This window comes from Oncorhynchus kisutch, linkage group LG12 (assembly GCF_002021735.2).
Source record: "Oncorhynchus kisutch isolate 150728-3 linkage group LG12, Okis_V2, whole genome shotgun sequence".
NCBI lineage: Eukaryota > Metazoa > Chordata > Actinopteri > Salmoniformes > Salmonidae > Oncorhynchus > Oncorhynchus kisutch.
The window spans coordinates 44,975,503-44,993,011 of record NC_034185.2 but is presented as its reverse complement, the minus strand read 5'-3'; the positions used below and the strand labels follow the sequence as shown (position 1 = coordinate 44,993,011).

General features: G+C 40.6%; 1 protein-coding gene across 4 annotated transcripts in view; it reads right to left on the bottom strand.

The window, feature by feature from the left end:
• The window catches only part of tmem131l (transmembrane 131 like), an 88,784-nt gene that overhangs the window by 59,126 nt on the left and 12,149 nt on the right, over positions 1-17,509 (bottom strand). For all 4 annotated transcript variants that reach the window (XM_020497051.2, XM_020497053.2, XM_020497052.2 and 1 more), the window contains exon 3: positions 7,932-7,972. In XM_020497051.2, coding sequence (XP_020352640.1) covers positions 7,932-7,972 — 41 coding nt within the window. The remainder of the gene's footprint in view (positions 1-7,931; positions 7,973-17,509) is intronic.

Here is a 17,509-nt window from a genome sequence, read left to right as displayed (position 1 = left end):
TAGCAGAGTGACCAATTCACAATAAGAAACACTGCTCTACAAATATTGGGAGCTTCCTCCCTGACCATGTGTAACAAGTAAAAAACAAAACAAGGAGCCAAATGTCCCTTGTTTCAATAGAAATGTAAGGGCTGTACTTCAAGTCGAGCCCAGGACACCAATCAATGTGAGTCAGGCCATTGTTATTCTCCATTACATAAGGGCTGCTCTCTACCTCTTATCTCCGTCAGTCCACAGTCATAATCACTAGTTAGTTCGTACCCTGTCAGATAGCATTAACCCCAGCTCTGTTTGTCAATGCGGAAGAGGTGCGTGCACAGGGAAAGTGAACTTGGGGGGAGACAAGCAAACCTTTTAGGATGACAACACTGCACGCTCCCTCACTCTTCAGACACACAGGGTCAGGTGGCTTTATATAAGTCTACTGTTTGTTGAAGGAGGAGAGAGCAGAGCTACCCTTGCACAAAGCTGCGTGTTTATTTTCAAAAAGCCACAGCCCCTTCTCAGCAAGCATGGTGTGTGCCCCAGACCTTGTTTTTGTCCACAGACAGTGCAGAAATAAGTTATGTTCGGTCATCATTTGATCCCTGGATCTACCTTGAATAAAGTAAATATTAGCGGTGACTTGAACCAGTTAAACCGTCAAACATGCTTCAAGGGAGAGAGGTGAGGACCAGCCGAGAAAATTGGTCAGCTGTTCATACGACACTCCACCTTGTGTAGAGTATAACAGAGCCAGGGTGTTTCCCTGACAATGTGACCTGATCAGGAAGAACTGAAGAGAAAAACTCCAGGCCCCAGTGATAAGACATCACTTTGGTTCAGAAAATTTCTGTCCCTCAGCTGCCGACACAGCAACAGGTTGGTAAAGTTGGTCAAAACCACCATTTAATAATAACAAAACTAGCTAACAAACTCAAATCTTCCTGGCAATTGCAATATGTGCAATGTAGGAAAATAGCTGAAACTATGCATTCTATATTTTTTTTACCCAGAACCTAAAATGATGGATGTGGGTTAGGGCTGACCCCATTTAGTTGACTGGTCGATTGTTTGGTTGATAGGCTGTTGATTATCGGAGATTTTAGTCGAGCAGTAGCAAAGTCTGAGTGGACTGCTGCATTGTGGAAGCCATGGGGATGGCACAGTCCATCACTCTATGAGATGTGCTACTGAAATTGTATATGGTTACATTATGTAACAACGGTGCAACACAAATAAAACTGATATTATTTTATAAGAAATGCGTTTTCTCCCACGTTAGATAGTGGTCGCTGTCGTAGTTATAAAATGCATCAGTGCGCTGTTGAATTGGTGCCTTTCCTAGACCATGTTGCTATGTGCACACATTTAACCAGCATATTGGTGTTGAGAACAATGTGGTGGAGGTAGCAGCGGAGTTAGGAGACGAGAATACAACCCTTGCCTTAATTACCTAAGAAAAGTGAGGAGAGCGGAAACTAACGTAGGTCTATAATCAATAGCCTAACTTAAAGGTGCCTGGATTTATAAATCATCCATATACATCTACAGAAATAAGACCAATCCTGCTTCTGTTTGAGTGTTTGTTTAATAGCCTACTGATTCCGTGAGCGCCAAGCCTCACAAAACCATGTCGGATAAACAAATCTGGCTGTTTTGAATTGCTATGCCGTAAAAGGCTGGACCAGCCTCTGGTATTATTTATTTAGTATTGTTACACTGTTCCAAATAGAACAATTATATTTATAATAACCCTCCTTTTTCCCTTGATATTGTTATTATTACGATGATGATCACTATAATAAGTAATGTCATTATCATTAGTAGGCTTTGTATAGCAGCCTTGTATAACCATCATTGAGCTGGAGGCCTAAGAGCACATCCTGTTTAGTCTTAATAGCGTAACTTACTGAGGCCTTTAATAAAATACTTTTACAGGCTACTGTATCAATCAATCATTAATTCGGTCATGTCATCACACAGCATACGAGTCATTCATGATTTGAAATGCAATCAAGCATTTTAGTAATAAAATAAAGCGACCACTAAATCATTTGCGTAAACAAATAGGCCTAAACGGTTCCTAAACAGTTGATTTCAGAAATTGTATTAACGAATGAATGGGACTCAGTATTCGCTGTAATTCGCTGTAATAATAGCTTTACAAAAAAAAACATTAAAGACTCTGGTACGCTTATAATTAGTGTTGTTTACATTGTTCCAAAAGGTCAGAAAAAGTATATTGTAATCTAACAGCACCTGTATAGCATACACAATATGCAGGCAGCACTTTCTCCTTGCATCTTTTTTTCTATATCTCTAGTATTTTCCACAACGAATCAAATTTATTCGACATCTGACTTACCCTTAACCTCCTGAGCAACCAGTAAACATTCCCCCATTTCGAGTTTGTCACATCCTCTGCAACTATTTTACTGTCACATGTTAGTGTTCTCAGTTTGTTATAACCAATTTATTGATGTGATTATGATATGCTATTGGTCATGTGTATGTGATGCATATGTGTCACTTAAAAACAGAGCAAGGGGTTTAGAGAATAGAAAATATTTTTCCAAATTAGGGATTTCAGTAACATTTCAGTCAGAAATGGCTGTAATTATGTGTAATCTCTATTTCCTAAACGTGAGAGGGCTGTCTAGTCTAGGCTCTGCACCAGGCTGATAGGACTCTGTTCGCTTTTAGAGCCTTGTAAAACCACAGTGCACTACCCACAACACATCTGCTATGAGATGATAGCAGGGTGGGAGTTTAGTTTGGTGTTCAGCTTTGAACCAAGGGTGGCTTTCATTGAAATAAGAAAGTAAGACTGCAAGGGAGCAGTGGGTGGCAGGCATATTCAATGCTCCTACAAGAGTCTTAATAGAGGACTACCACATTGCTTCTCGAGCTTTGATCAGTGCTACTATGTATGACTGTACAGACAATACCGACCAAGGAGCAAGAGAAGAAACTGACACTGTCCTCTGTCCCCAATGTATGCATGTAGGGTGAATTGAACGATTGACCTAGCACATGCTATATGGCTGCCTGCAGGTTCACTCCATTTATTGCGTGGACACTTTACGCGCTGAGTAGAGCACCGACTTGCAGCGAAGTACACCTGATAGTTCAGTGTGACCCTTCTGCTAAGCCGGCCCTTCTCTAGAATGTTGATCAAAGCCATGGAGACGATAGCATTGAATTTTAGAATGAGTTGAATTAAGATTATGACGACCACTCATTGTCAAGACCCTTGGTCTCTAAGCAACGGATGCTACTCCATCAACTGAATGAAGTGGATGGGAGGAAAGAGGACTATCAACATAACAACGAAGTGGAGAAAGCAGAGAAAGTGTCACACAGCTGGTCCTAGCTCGATCCCTATACTTTTAATGTTTGCACATCTGTATGGTGTAAGAGATATGGGTTAGGGCTAAGGGGAATGGGACCAGCTGACAGACAGGTAGACACACAAACACAGTAGCAAGTGACAAAGACAGAGAGCTAGCAAGAGAAAGAAGCACACACACACCAAGGTTTCCGTTGGGAAAATGTGTTGCAGGACAACATGACCGGGAAGATTTTAATTTCATGAAATCTCTAGATCAAAGAAATCTAGATTAAAATCTGTTAAATTTAGAAATAGGGGGAATAAAGACTCAATAACTAGAATGGGTTGCTAATAAGACTAGGATTGTGTCTTTGGCTTCTGGACAACGAACGAAAGTTCATATGAAAATCAACAGGAAATAGAGAAGTAAATTGAAATTAAATTTTCCAAAATTATATAAATTAGAGCAGTCATTTGAAAAGAGTAAGAACATTTCAGGGAGACAACGCAAAGGTGAAATCCATTAAACACCAAGAATTGAATTCATTGCCCTTGACAATCAACTGTTCTGTCGTGGATGATGTTGGTTTTCACCGACTGGTCGAGCACCTCGAGCCCCGGTACACACTACCAAGCAATAACTATTTTTCAGATGTTGCCCTACCGGAGCTCCACAGTATTGTTGGAACGCACATCCATGAGCTACTTGCTATGAGCGTCACTGCTATTAGCTTCACGACTGACATTTGGACCAGCGATGTCAACCCTATGAGCATGAGTCTGACAGCACAATGGGTCGACGAGGATTTCGTACTGAGGAAAGCCGTAATACATGCTCAAGAATGTGCTGGTTCTCATACCGCTCCTGCCATTTCAATGGCATTTGAGAACAATGTTTGAAACATGAACACACTTCCTAGCTCCATTCGAACAACTTACTCGGGAAATAAGCTCATCCACTGCGTCTGCAGCAGACGTGATACCCTCTGTCACGGCATTGAAACGCCTGCTCAACAAAACTGCCGACAGACCGTGGGGTTAATGCTTATAAAAGTACTGTACAAGAGGCTGTGAACAAGCGATTCGGTGGGATTCTGTCAGAGCCTCGTTACTGTGTCGCCACCATGCTCGATGCTAGGTACAAGGACCACTACCTCAATGCAGACAAGAAACATGGACAGAGCTGAAACCTCAGTGCTTGACATGTATGATGAAATCCTGGTTGAGACAGAACAAATGAACAACAAAGCAGCACAGCAAGTAAGTGAAATAAATAGGTTTTACTGGTAATGGGGACATACGTAAACACCAACAAAATAACTTTTGGGTCAGTGTGTGTCAACTATTTAACTGTACTAGAACACTTAAAAGGCCACTAAAATGTAAAATATCGGTATAGTTTTTTTTGGGGGCAAGGTAAATATCGGATGCCGGTATCTGCCAAAAATGTCATATCGGTGCATCGATTATAATTTTAAATTCAGATATTTAGGATTAACCACGTGACAATGATTTTGAGAAAGGAAAAACGTGTTCCACGAAAATGTGTATATGGAAATCATTATAACTGGTACGCAGAACGGTAGGATTAATTGTAAGCTTCCCCAAAATGTAAACTCACATGCCGCCTAGCCTATGAAGTCTTTATACAATAAGGTAAGACATGCCACAAAATATGAAATAAAACATTCAGGTTTCAAAACAATGATGCACTGATAGCCTGTTGCATGCACTTGAAATGGGAGGAGCACTTCAATTACCAGTTGAAAAGAATAGTAGCTTGTTTTAATTGTGAACCAAAACTGTTAACATAAGATTGCATTTAGAATTGTCGCGCAATGAATGGGCTTATAAAAGCATGTTTTTTAACTTCAGCAGCAACCAACTGAAGAACTACAGGAGAAATAACGCTTTCATCCAACACAACTAACAAAAAAAAAGGGCAATTTAAAACATTGACTGATAATATTTTTTATTCATTGATGGGCATATCTTGAAATTATATATTTTTTGCCCAGGCATTTTGCCAGGCAACAGTTTTATTTATCAGCTTCTCGTTATAATTTTCTGGGGGGAAAAAAAACAGGCAATTGTTTGTTAACGGAAACCCTGACACACGCACAAACAGCGAGGTCATTGGCTCAGACCCGCTCCCTCTATCTCCACCCTATTTTCAAGGTGGGAGAAGAGTGATGGCACCTTGCATCAAGAGGTACGATAACCCAGGCACAAGAGGCTCTGGAGCCCTGGTCCCCAGGTCGAGGGGATTCAACTAGCACTGCCTGTCCACGCTTTCCTATCACTTCTCTGGGCTCAGAGACACTTCCACACTGGGTCTGGAGGGAATGTGCCTAAGGAAATCAATCAACAGCTATTTGAAGTTAAAATGGTGCATCCTGCTAGCACACGGTTAGCTCGTATCGCTACTGATAAGGAGATGGTAGGTCATCAAGTCACATTTTGCTACCAATGCGCTGAGGAGCGCAGCACGATTTAGTATTAAATTCAGTGTTGTTGAATGTTAGCCCTGTCCAAGGACTCCACACCTTCCCAGTGTGTTTGTACTGGGGGACATTTTTAGCAACAGCCTAAGTAGTAGGCTAGGCTAGGTTAGCTACGTGTTAGTTAGTAAATCAAATGCCAACTTCCCATACAAAACATCATTCCCTTCAGGGCTTTGTGAGCAAGCAACTGGGGCCACTTACAGTGCCAGTGACAAGTTGAGTACACACAGGAGACTCAGGGCTCTGTTTCTTGACTGTCAGGGGGCTTTTAGAAGAAGCTGACACTAACCAGCAGCACGCAGCTAGCCAACAGTGGCTGCCATGACAGTCCCAGCTATATGTTAGATCAAAGAAATTTGATAGCAAAAGAAGTTGCAGTTCTGACTTCTCTTGTAAATGTCATTCCCTAGTCACTAGTGCTATGGCTATGGCTAACCAGAAAACACAACAAAGAATAGGCCTATATTCACAGTATGAATGTGCTTGAATGTGGAATGTCCTCACTCCTTCAGTCATTGCCAAACCAGTTCATTTTGTTATCTTAAAACGCAGCACTAGGGTCAACACTTCAAATGAGCTATTGGCATCTATGCTTCCAGTCTTTCATGGAACAAGAACACATTTAACTGCCATCAAGAAGTATTACATATCAATGTTCTATTCGTTAAGAAAGGAGACTTTTCACAATCTGGAGCGGAAAAAAAAAAAAACTCCTTTCTTTAAAGGAGTTCTAAAAATGAGTCTGGAATGTATTACCGTGCCGCTCTTTCACTCTCTCCCACTCGTGTTCACGCCCTCCACACTCATACCAACATAAACACCACACCATATTGAAAAGGCCCCAATAAGGCCCTCTTAGAATCCCCTTTGGAGCTCCAGTATCTAAAACATATAGGCTAGGCATAGACTTCAGTACACAATGAATGCACATACAATTACAATTACAATACAATACATACAATTTATCGGAATACATAGACACATCATAAAATTTGTGATACACCGATATTACATTTTTGATACCAATATTTGATATTTTCCTTGCAAAAGAAAACGATACCGATAACCGACATTTTAAATTCTAGCGGTCATTTAAGCATTCTAGTACAGTTCAACAGTTAACACACAGCCTGAATCCAGGCTGTGTCACATCCGGCCGTGATTGGGAGTCCCATAGGGGGGCGCACAATTGGCCCAGCGTCATCCGGGTTCGGTAGGCCGTCATTGTAAATAAGAATTTGTTCTTAACCGACTTGCCTAGTTAAATAATGGTTACACACACACTGACCAAAAAGTTATTTTGTTGGCATTTACGTTTGTCCCCATTACCAGTAAAACAATCTAAATCTATTTCTTTCACTTACTTGCTGTGCAGTTTCGTAGTTCATTTGTTCAGTCGTTTCATTCTCAACCAGGATTTCATCATACATGTCAAGAAGTGAAGTTTCAGCTGTCTGTCTGAGGCTTCTCTTCCTCAGTGCGCTCTGTCACTGTGTCCGTTTCCATCTTGTCCAGCTGTGTATGTAACATTTCACGTAAGCCCTATTTGTCTGCATCAAAGTAGTGGTACTTGTACGAGCATGGTGGCGACAGAGTAAAGAGAGAATGCCTGTTGAGCAGGCGTTTCAATGCCATGACAGAGGGTATCACGTCTGCTGCAGACGCAATTGATGAGCTTATTTCCCGAGTCAGTTGTTCAAATGGAGCTAGCTAGTGTGTTCATGTTTCCAAGTTTCAGACAACCAGCACAGCATTCATGAGAATGAAATACGACTTCTCAGTACGAAATCCTCGTCAACCCATTGTGCTGTCAGACTCATCGTGCTCTTTGGTTCTCTCATCTGAAAGATGCACACCTGTCATAATCCAAGCTTCGATTAAACTGCATACTGCTGCAGTGGTTTGTTTCCATAGTCTTAACTACACCTGGCTGTTTCTACATTTTCTCTCCACTGAGAGAGCAAATCCTTTCGGATCATAGTGAGATATTATTTATCTGCCATTTTCCTCACCTATGGCTGTTGGGTGGCGTGGTGTGAGTGAAACAACTGAGTAACGTAACAAGAATGTTGGTTTGTCGTCGCCAAGGGATATCAAGGATTAGAAGATCTTACCTCTCTTCCAGTGGAAGACTGCCTTTGCTGCGCTCTTCCACCTACGTAGACAAGCAAACAAAACAACTAAATTACAAAACAACTAAACCTCCATAAATACATAGCAGATTAAAGAATGTATATATTAGTCTTGTAATTACAGTTTAGCCTAATAGTTTCTATATTGAGTCATTGTTTTAAAGTGCAAATTAGTATATGATGAGCATCATTAGTAGGATTTCAGCACTTGATAATGAATAAACAATGGACAAATATAATTAATCAAGAGTGTTAGGCTTACATAAACCCAAATGCATCAACAAATTAGCTGCAGTCTAAGTTTGTACGTTTATAACATTTCTGTTTTGGATAAAAGGAATGCCGTATGAAAAAAATTAAAATGACTATCTTTCTAAATGCTCCTAAGGTGAATGGTGGCCCATTGTGACAACACTAATGCTCAAAGCAGATGCACGGGTACATTATGTACTTCTTATCCGGATGGGTGTAATCTTGATTGCTGATTGGTTAAAACCGCATCCCAGCCGGTGTCTAGTCCTATTTATTCCGTTCCATCTGACTGCGCAATCCACTGTCATCAAGTTTATAAATTGATTGGTTGGGCTGATCTCCACTATAAAAAGACTCACATTTCTTTAAGACTAACCTTAAATTTTCAACAGTGGAGATGTATATAAACCTCGCTGTCTGTCTCCGACACTTGCAACATTGTTTCAACATTCAAATTCGAGCTCCAGCTGTCCCATAGTAATGAACGTGTCGGGACGAGACAGGCAGGCAGCGTTTCTCAGCCAGTTAAAAATCAGGAAGAAAAAAAAACAGGTAAAACAAATGCATCTACTTTGTGGTTATTCTGGCTGCACATTTTGACGTGACTAAGTTGGCCATAGTTGGCTAGTTAGCAAGGGATAAGAATGTTGCCAGCTATTATGGCAATGGAACATTTAGAACGAACGACTGTGTCGCATCCATAGATAGAGAACGACCGGGTCGCGTCTCTAGCAACTGAACCAATAGAATGAACGACCAGCCAGCTGGCCCAGCGTCGTCTGCGTTTGGCTGGAGTAGGCCGTCATTGTAAATAAGAATTTATTCTTAACTGACTTGCCTAGTTAACATTTTATTTAAGTAAAAATAAATAATGCCCTCGAAGCCGGTGTTACTAATACATTATCTAAACAAAACATCGGCTTCTCTGGCATTATCACCTAAATGTAGGAGCCACAGAGAATTTTTTTATTTTTATACATACAGCTTTGTAAACTGGAGTGTTAGCCGAACTCGTTGCTACAATTGAACAGCTCACTTCCATAGGAACAATCTGGGGCCCATGACATGAGTCACATTGGCGAGCTCTCAGCAGTACATTGGCGTTTTGTACAACGGGAGGAGAGTGGCTGTGTGGGGATAGTGGGTTTTAAAGTACAGTAGTAACTTTGTGCATGCAGCCCCCTTTTATACAATGGAGGCGTTGGTGTTGCCAGAAGGGGAAAAAATAAAAAATTCTTTACAGCAGTGATCACCAACCTCCAAGCCATTCCTAGTCAATCACCAAAAATGTATGTAAAAACCCAACAATAAAGCCTTGCGTTCCTATATTATTATGATTTGCAGCTTGTCTTTTTAAATATTGAGGAATATTTCACTTTCTCTGGTCATAGGAGTAACAACATTAATTGGTGCATGAGGCAGAAGTAATGCAGTGTGATTTAAGTTTGTTTCGCTATCAGCTAGAAGACTTTCTCCTTTCTCAGCGAAGAGAGGAGGGACGTTGAGTCGGGTGACCGGCAGCCTCACCGCTGATCCCTCCCTCCCCTCAGACGCAGGCTATCAGTCCAGTAAATAAGAAGTTCCATACACAAATAAGCTTATTACTCTCAAGTTTAGTACACGAATTGTGTTCACATCCCTGTCAGTGAGCATTTCTAAGTTAATCCATCTACCTGACAGGTGTGGCATATCAAGAAGCTGAATAAACAGCATGATCATTACAGGTGCACCTTGTGCTGGGGACAATCAAAGGCCACTCTAAAATGTGCAGTTTTTTCACACAATGTCACAAATGCCTCAAGTTGAGGGAGCGTGCAATTGGTACGCTTTACTGCAGGAATGTCAACCAGAGCTGTTGCCAGAGAAATGAATGCTCATTTCTCTACCATAAGCCGCCTCCTTCATTTTAGAGAATTTGGCAGTTCGTCCAACCGGCCTCACAACCACAGACCACGTGTATGGCGTCATGTGGGCGAGCGGTTTGCTGATGTCAACGTTGTGAACAAAGTGCCCAATCGTGGCTGTGGAGCTATGGGCAAGCATAAGCTATGGACAACAAACACAATTGCATTTTTAAATCGATGGCAATTTGAATGCACAGAGATAACGTGATGAGATCCTGAGGCCCACCACTGTGAGACATTTTTTTAAAGGTATTATGTATTCCCAGTCATGTGAAATCCATAGATTAGGGCCTAATGAATTAATTTCAAGTGACTGATTTCCTTATGAACTGTAACTCAGTAAAATCTTTGAAAGCGTTGCGTTTATATTTTTGTTCAGTATAGTTGAAGGGCGGTGTGTTTTAGTGTAGGTTAATCTACCTAGCCTATATAAAACGTTGCATGCATATACAGTGGAGCAAAAAAGTATTTAGCCAGCCACCAATTGTGCAAGATCTCCCACTTAAAAAGATGAGGCCTGTAATTGTCTTCAACACTTCAACTATGACAGACAAAATGAGAAGAAAAAAAATCCTGAAAATCACATTGTAGGATTTTTTATGAATTCATTTGCAAATTATGGTGGAAAATGAGTATTTGGTCAATAACAAAAGTTTCTCAATACTTTGTTATATACCCTTTGTTGGCAATGACAGAGGTCAAACGTTTTCTATAAGTCTTCACAAGGTTTTCACACACTGTTGCTGGTATTTTAGCCCATTCCTCCATGCAGATCTCCTCTAGAGCAGTGATGTTTTGGGGCTGTTGCAACACGGACTTTCAACTCCCTCCAAAGATTTTCTATGGGGTTGAGATCTGGAGACTGGCTAGACCACTCCAGGACCTTGAAATGCTTCTTACGAAGCCAATCCTTCGTTGCCCGGGCGGTGTGTTTGGGATCATTGTCATGCTGAATGACCCAGCCACGTTTTATCTTCATTGCCCTTGCTGATGGAATGAGGTTTTCACTCAAAATCTCACGATACATGGCCCCATTCATTCTTTCCTTTACACGGATCAGTCGTCCTGGTCCTTTTGCAGAAAAAAAAGCATGATGTTTCCCCCCCCCATGCTTCACAGTAGGTATGGTGTTCTTTGGATGCAACTCAGCATTCTTTGTCCTCCAAACACGACGAATTGAGTTTTTACCAAAAAGTTCTATTTTGGTTTCATCTGACCATATGACATTCTCCCTATCTTCTTCTGGTATATCCAAATGCTCTCTAACAAACTTTAGACGGGCCTGGACATGTACTGGCTTAAGCAGGGGGACACGTCTGGCACTGCAGGATTTGAGTCCCTGGCGGCGTAGTGTGTTACTGATGGTAGGCTGTTACTTTGGTCCCAGCTCTCTGCAGGTCATTCACTAGGTCCCCCCGTGTGGTTCTGGGATTTTTGCTCACCGTTCTTGTGATCATTTTGACCCCACGGGGTGAGATCTTGCGTGGAGCCCCAGATCGAGGGAGATTATCAGTGGTCTTGTAGGTCTTCCATTTCCTAATAATTGCTCCCACACTTGATTTCTTCAAACCAAGCTGCTTACCTATTGCAGATTCAGTCTTCCAGCCTGGTGCAGGTCTACAATTTTGTTTCTGGTGTCCTTTGACAGCTCTTTGGTCTTGGCCATAGTGGAGTTTGGAGTGGTGACTGTTTGAGGTTGTGGACAGGTGTCTTTTATACTGATAACAAGTTCAAACAGGTGCCATTAATACAGTTAACGAGTGGTGGACAGAGGAGCCTCTTTAAGAAGAAGTTACAGGTCTGTGAGAGCCAGAAATCTTGCTTGTTTGTTTGTAGGTGACCAAATACTTATTTTCCATAATTTGCAAATAAATTCATTAAAAATCCTACAATGTGATTTTCTGGATTTTTTTCTCTCTTTTTGTCTGTCATACTTTAAGTGTACCTATGATGGAAATTACAGGCCTCTCATCTTTCTAAGTGGGAGAACTTGCACAATTGGTGGCTGACTAAATATTTTTTTGCCCCACTGTACGCCTAGTCACTCATGGATCAAACATTTAACAAAGCATGGAAATGGTGATCTGTTGTTGTTTCTTAAGACTGTGTTCACACAGGCAGCTCAATACTGAGCTTTTTTCCACTAATTGGTCTTTTGTCTAAATCACATTAGATCTTTTCTTGTCAGATCTTTTTCAGAGTTGATTGATCAAAACACCAATTGGTGAAAAAAAAATAGAATTGGGCTGCCTATCTAAACGGAGCCAAAGAGACAGACGTAGTTAACTCATCTTGAACAGCTATTACGATAATTACAATTGGAATTTTAAAATCAGATTAGGCTAATCTATCGTAAAAATACAGTTTGGACATTGGAGAATTTAGGCATAAACGCTATCAAGGAAACAAAACAGATGTATTTCATTCACATTAAGACAAGATCTAACAACAGAAAATAGGTTGTACCACAAAGTGCATTTTGCACCCATTTGACATTTTATGAAGAAATTGTGCATCGATATTGAATTTAAAAGACTATTATATTCAATGAAGTTCCCTTTAATATCGACCATATGGAGAACTCAATAAATCAGACTTGCAATCCACATACTAACACAAGCACTACACACAAGTACATATGGATTGTGTATTGTAGATATGTGGTAGTAGAGTAGTGGCCTGAGGGCACACACTTAGTGTGTTGTGAAAAGTGTTATGAAATGTAATGCCATGCAATGTGTTTAAATTGTACAACGGGTTGGTCTAATCCTGAATGCTGATTGGTTAAAACTGCATCCCAGCCGGTGTCTATTCCACAAGTTACCACCGGCTAAATCTATGATGTTAAAATGCCTATTTACTCTGTTCCATCTGACTGCGCAATCAACTGTCTAATCAGACCAGGAAGGCAATTTATGAACTTGATCGCCACTATAAAAAGCATACAGACATTATTTAATTTAGACTAACATCGGAGATTTTAAATAATCCTTGCTGTCGGTCTCTCCAACATTTGCAACAGTGTTTCAATATTCAAATTTGATCTCCAGCTGTCCCATAGTAATGAAGGTGTCGGGACGAGACAGATAGGCAGGCAGCATTTCTCAGCCAGTCAAAATCATGAATCAGCTGGCATAATTTGACGCGATTGTGTTAGCTGTGCTGTTGGCTAGCTCCTCTGAACAACAGTGTGCTGACGAGAGCGCACATTTTCAATGCCAGGCGAAACAGCTTAACCTCTTAAATGTAATGTCAAAATGTAGATTTCCGCATAAATAGACATACCCAAAAAATAACTGCTATTCATGTGTAATAACATTCTGACATGCAAAAACTTGGTATATTTGGAAACAACATCTGGGAGATTATGATCAGAAGATATATGTGTGTTCTGAATTATGTAACTCCTAAGATCAAGCACACACAAAAGAACCATTTAAAATAAAAAATAAAAATTATAAGTCATCTTTCATTGACAAGCTATGCGTGCATTATTGATGGCCAGAGCTGGAAACACATTGATAGACCTAACTACTAGAAATGGGCAGATGTTATAGTAGTGTCCCTAAACCTCTTCAATTTGGCATATGTCCGTAAATTAGATAATTCCAGTGCTATTACATATTTGCAATCCCTAAATGCTGGTTGTTCAGTATTAGAAACACACATTCTATCATATCGACCTCACTCAAACATTGTGGTGGTATGGGGTATCCAGGCTACATTCAACTGTCCTTTCAACCTCGCCAAAGTGTCCGAATGTGGTAACTGTACTGTTTTTGCAAACTGGATGTGCCTAAAAATTATTGTTCACTATAAAAACTAAATTCCTACAACACCAACTCCTCTCAAACATTGTGGTGGTGTCAGGGGACACACAGGGGATATTCAAGTGTTTCAAGTGCCTCAAAGTTTAGCCTAGGCATATCCAATGTATTGGTTCTACATACAAATGAACTACTTACGAAAACAATATAGAAGCAACAGATATACAACTAAAAATATACACAATTGTCTTCTCAAACAAACTTGGTTACGCACATGACATTAGCTGAAATAAACTGTATTATTTACAAATGGCAATCGTGCTCATTTTACATCCCAGGTGTAGATGATTAGATTTCACTTTCACTGTAGCTTGAGCATGTCGTGATAGTCTGAAGCAGTCCCTCTCTGTCAGGAAACAAAAAGCCAACTGACATTTCTGAAAGAAGATCTGTCATTTCCCCCTTTTTCCCCCATGTTTGCACTTCCTTTTGTGTTTTGGCATGTGTGTTGGATAGTCGCACTCACCTTGAGTGTGTGTGTGTGGGGGGGTTCTTGTGATGGTTGTGTAAGAAGATTTTGAAGATAAATACACAACGCAGAGTACGAGAGGTCAATAGAGTATTAACGATCATTGGAAATCGTGTTTTTTCTGTAATAAGGGATTAATGAGCAACGGGTCAGAGACATGGGGGGAATTTGTCTATACAGTGAGCCTGAAATAGGATACTTGTCCTGTCCCTTTGTTCACTGGAGAGAATCACTTAGGGAGAATCACCCGAGGACAGGGGAGCATGAACATCTACCATCTACCTCCCCACATGATTCGTCCTTTTTGAATATGAATAAAAACCTATTTTCCTCCCACTGATTTGCTTTGGTGTCTGTGTTACTTAAGAGTAACAACTGCTAACATTTGGTGCCGTGACCCGGATGAATTGTCTGAACAACAAGAAAAACTCAACTGTGTTGATCCAGAAGAAAGAGAAGGCTGAGCGCAACCCACTTTAAGAGGTGACTCCCAATCTCCCGATTGATGGCATAGTGCTGGCTGAGTCTAGACCAATACCATTTTAAAAAGAACAAAATCAGGTTCAAATTAGTGCATGCAATGAGTGATATGTATCTGTGATGTATAAGGTTCAAGTCCTTTGTCTTTGTTCTCTATTACAGGGGTTCAAGTCCTCTATTAAATCGGTTAGTCCTTTCTTTTTGTGAAACCTTGTTGCATAGGAGTTGCTAGTAGAGTAGCAATTTGTACACGTGGTTAATGTAAGCCTTCAACAAGCTTTTTGAAGTGAACATAGGTTTTATGGGTAGCCAGGCCCTACAGAGACAACGTGTTCAAAAGGGGTTACACACACATTCTTTGGGGTTAAATTAATATATAAAACAGATATATATGATCCAACTTTTGAAGTTAATATAATGCCATTGTTAAGTGAGAAAACCACTTAACAGCTCCTCCGGATGTGAGAATGAAAAATATTTTAAATTCACCGTCTAGTGATATGAAGAACCATTTCAAAGTAGAGAAGTGTAGACGAGAGAATAAAGAAATATTCCGTCATTGTTGACAAAATCTATCTGAAATACAAAAAGCTTGAGGAAAAATAGATGTCTAACTCGTTGACAAAGACAAGACGGTCTTTAACTTTTATAGCCAAAGTAGGTTAACGGGATGAGAAATTCTTTCTGGCGAATCATGACAGGATATTGCAGAGCGATAAGGATAGTTTGAAAGCTCTTGGTGAACATTTCAATACATTGAAAGAAGAAATTCAACAATTACAGGCAAGGGTGCAAAAAATTTTTTTTACTTGACCCCCACAAGTGGACCCTTTGTTCCCTCAATCTACCCTTAGGCTGAGTTCCGCAAGGATGATCGGGTTTCAAGCATCTGGTCAGCACTGCATGGCTTTGAGTCAACAGAATCTGACAGCAGTGACGAATGACGTCTTAGGCCAACCAGAACACAGGCTGTAAAAGGTAGTGAAGACAAACCTCCGGTGACAGTAATCACACATAAATCAGCATCCCCAAAACAGTAGGACAAATGTTCAAAAACTTTGATGCATCCACGAGACGTGGGTATCAAGAGTTGTGCAGGTTCCGAGTGAAACTAACAACATTATTTTTTCAGTGGAAGAGAAACCTGGTGTATGTCATTATTGCGGGTTTCTGATCACTGGCAACGAGAATGTCGGAAAATAAATCGTGTTCTTATGAAGAATGGCCAGGAGAAGCCAGGTCTGTCTAAGGGGAAATGGGACAATGATACAATGCTGATGCAGACATTTAAGAAGCTCTGTCTGACTCAGCAGCAAGTTTGCTGGATGCTGTGGAGGGAAACTAATAGACCCCCTCTTTACTTCCCATCTCAGCTGGTGAACATATGAAATCGGATGGAATATATGTGAACGGGATGGTTAACAACTTTGCAGTAGATAAGGGTGCTTGAGTCACTGTATTGCCCAAATCTTAAGCAAAATATACATGTCCTCAGTACACGGGCAAGAAGATGTGTGGAGGGGAGACATATGAAACAAACCCAACCACCATATCAATATCTATTGATCCAATGAAGATTGATGCAGGGGTGTGGATAAGTTCATTTGACCAACGAATGTTAGGCCTTGATGTTATTATGCAACTTGACTCTACACTGAACATTTCTGAAGGAACGATGACATGGCAAATTAGACAACTGCAGGGATCTACAGTCCCAAACCATGGTATTTGGACTACGAAGAAAAATGAGGGGCCAATCTCAGGTGCAGAAGCATAGTAACATGCTGACCAGAACGGACACGTCACAAAATAAATGTAGAAATCCATGTTATTCAATTATTGCGACAACAAGCGTCTGCGATGCCAAGGGCTAAAATAGAACTCCTTTCCATTTCTGACGCAGATCGTGCTGAAAGTCCTGCCTCTCCCATCTCCTCATTGGTTATACCCGCATGGGTGATTGAAAGACAAACTATTTTGCCGGTCGTCGTGGTAGTACTATGAAAGTTTAGATTCCGATTATCATATAAGTTCAAAGACAAAAAAGGCAAAGCAGGAGAGATGACTAGAAATGAGTCGGTTGGCCGTTTTATGTGTGGATTAATTGTCGGAGTAGAGGACCTTGTGCATTTCAGGTAAAATAACAACTCAATGTTTATATCCCAGGACAAATTAGCTAGCAACAGCAAGCTAGCTAAATAGGACAAATTAGCTAGCAAGTGCAAGCTAACTAGCTAAATTGCCATACATGTTTAATGCTTTTCGACCTGTCCCCAAATTAATGTCATTGGTTCAGAGTTTGTTTTGATATTTTAACCTGCATGTTGTGATCGCGTTTGGTGTAGGGGGACAAAATAAATTTATGCACGATGGCGCACGCGTGCAGCCGGTTTGGGATCCATGTAAGATGCTCAGAACCTGATAAGCTTCTATGTTGTACACCGCAGTCATCATATTAGGGATATCTAAGTGAAATGTCCAACGGTTTCCTGAAAATCGGGACATGCTTACTTACGGAAATCTATGTCAAATATCACTCTTTAGAAACCAAGTTACTTTCACCTTTTATTTCCTTCGTTACGGTTTCCTTCGTTACAGGTTATGAGAATCTACAGTCTGAAGCAATAT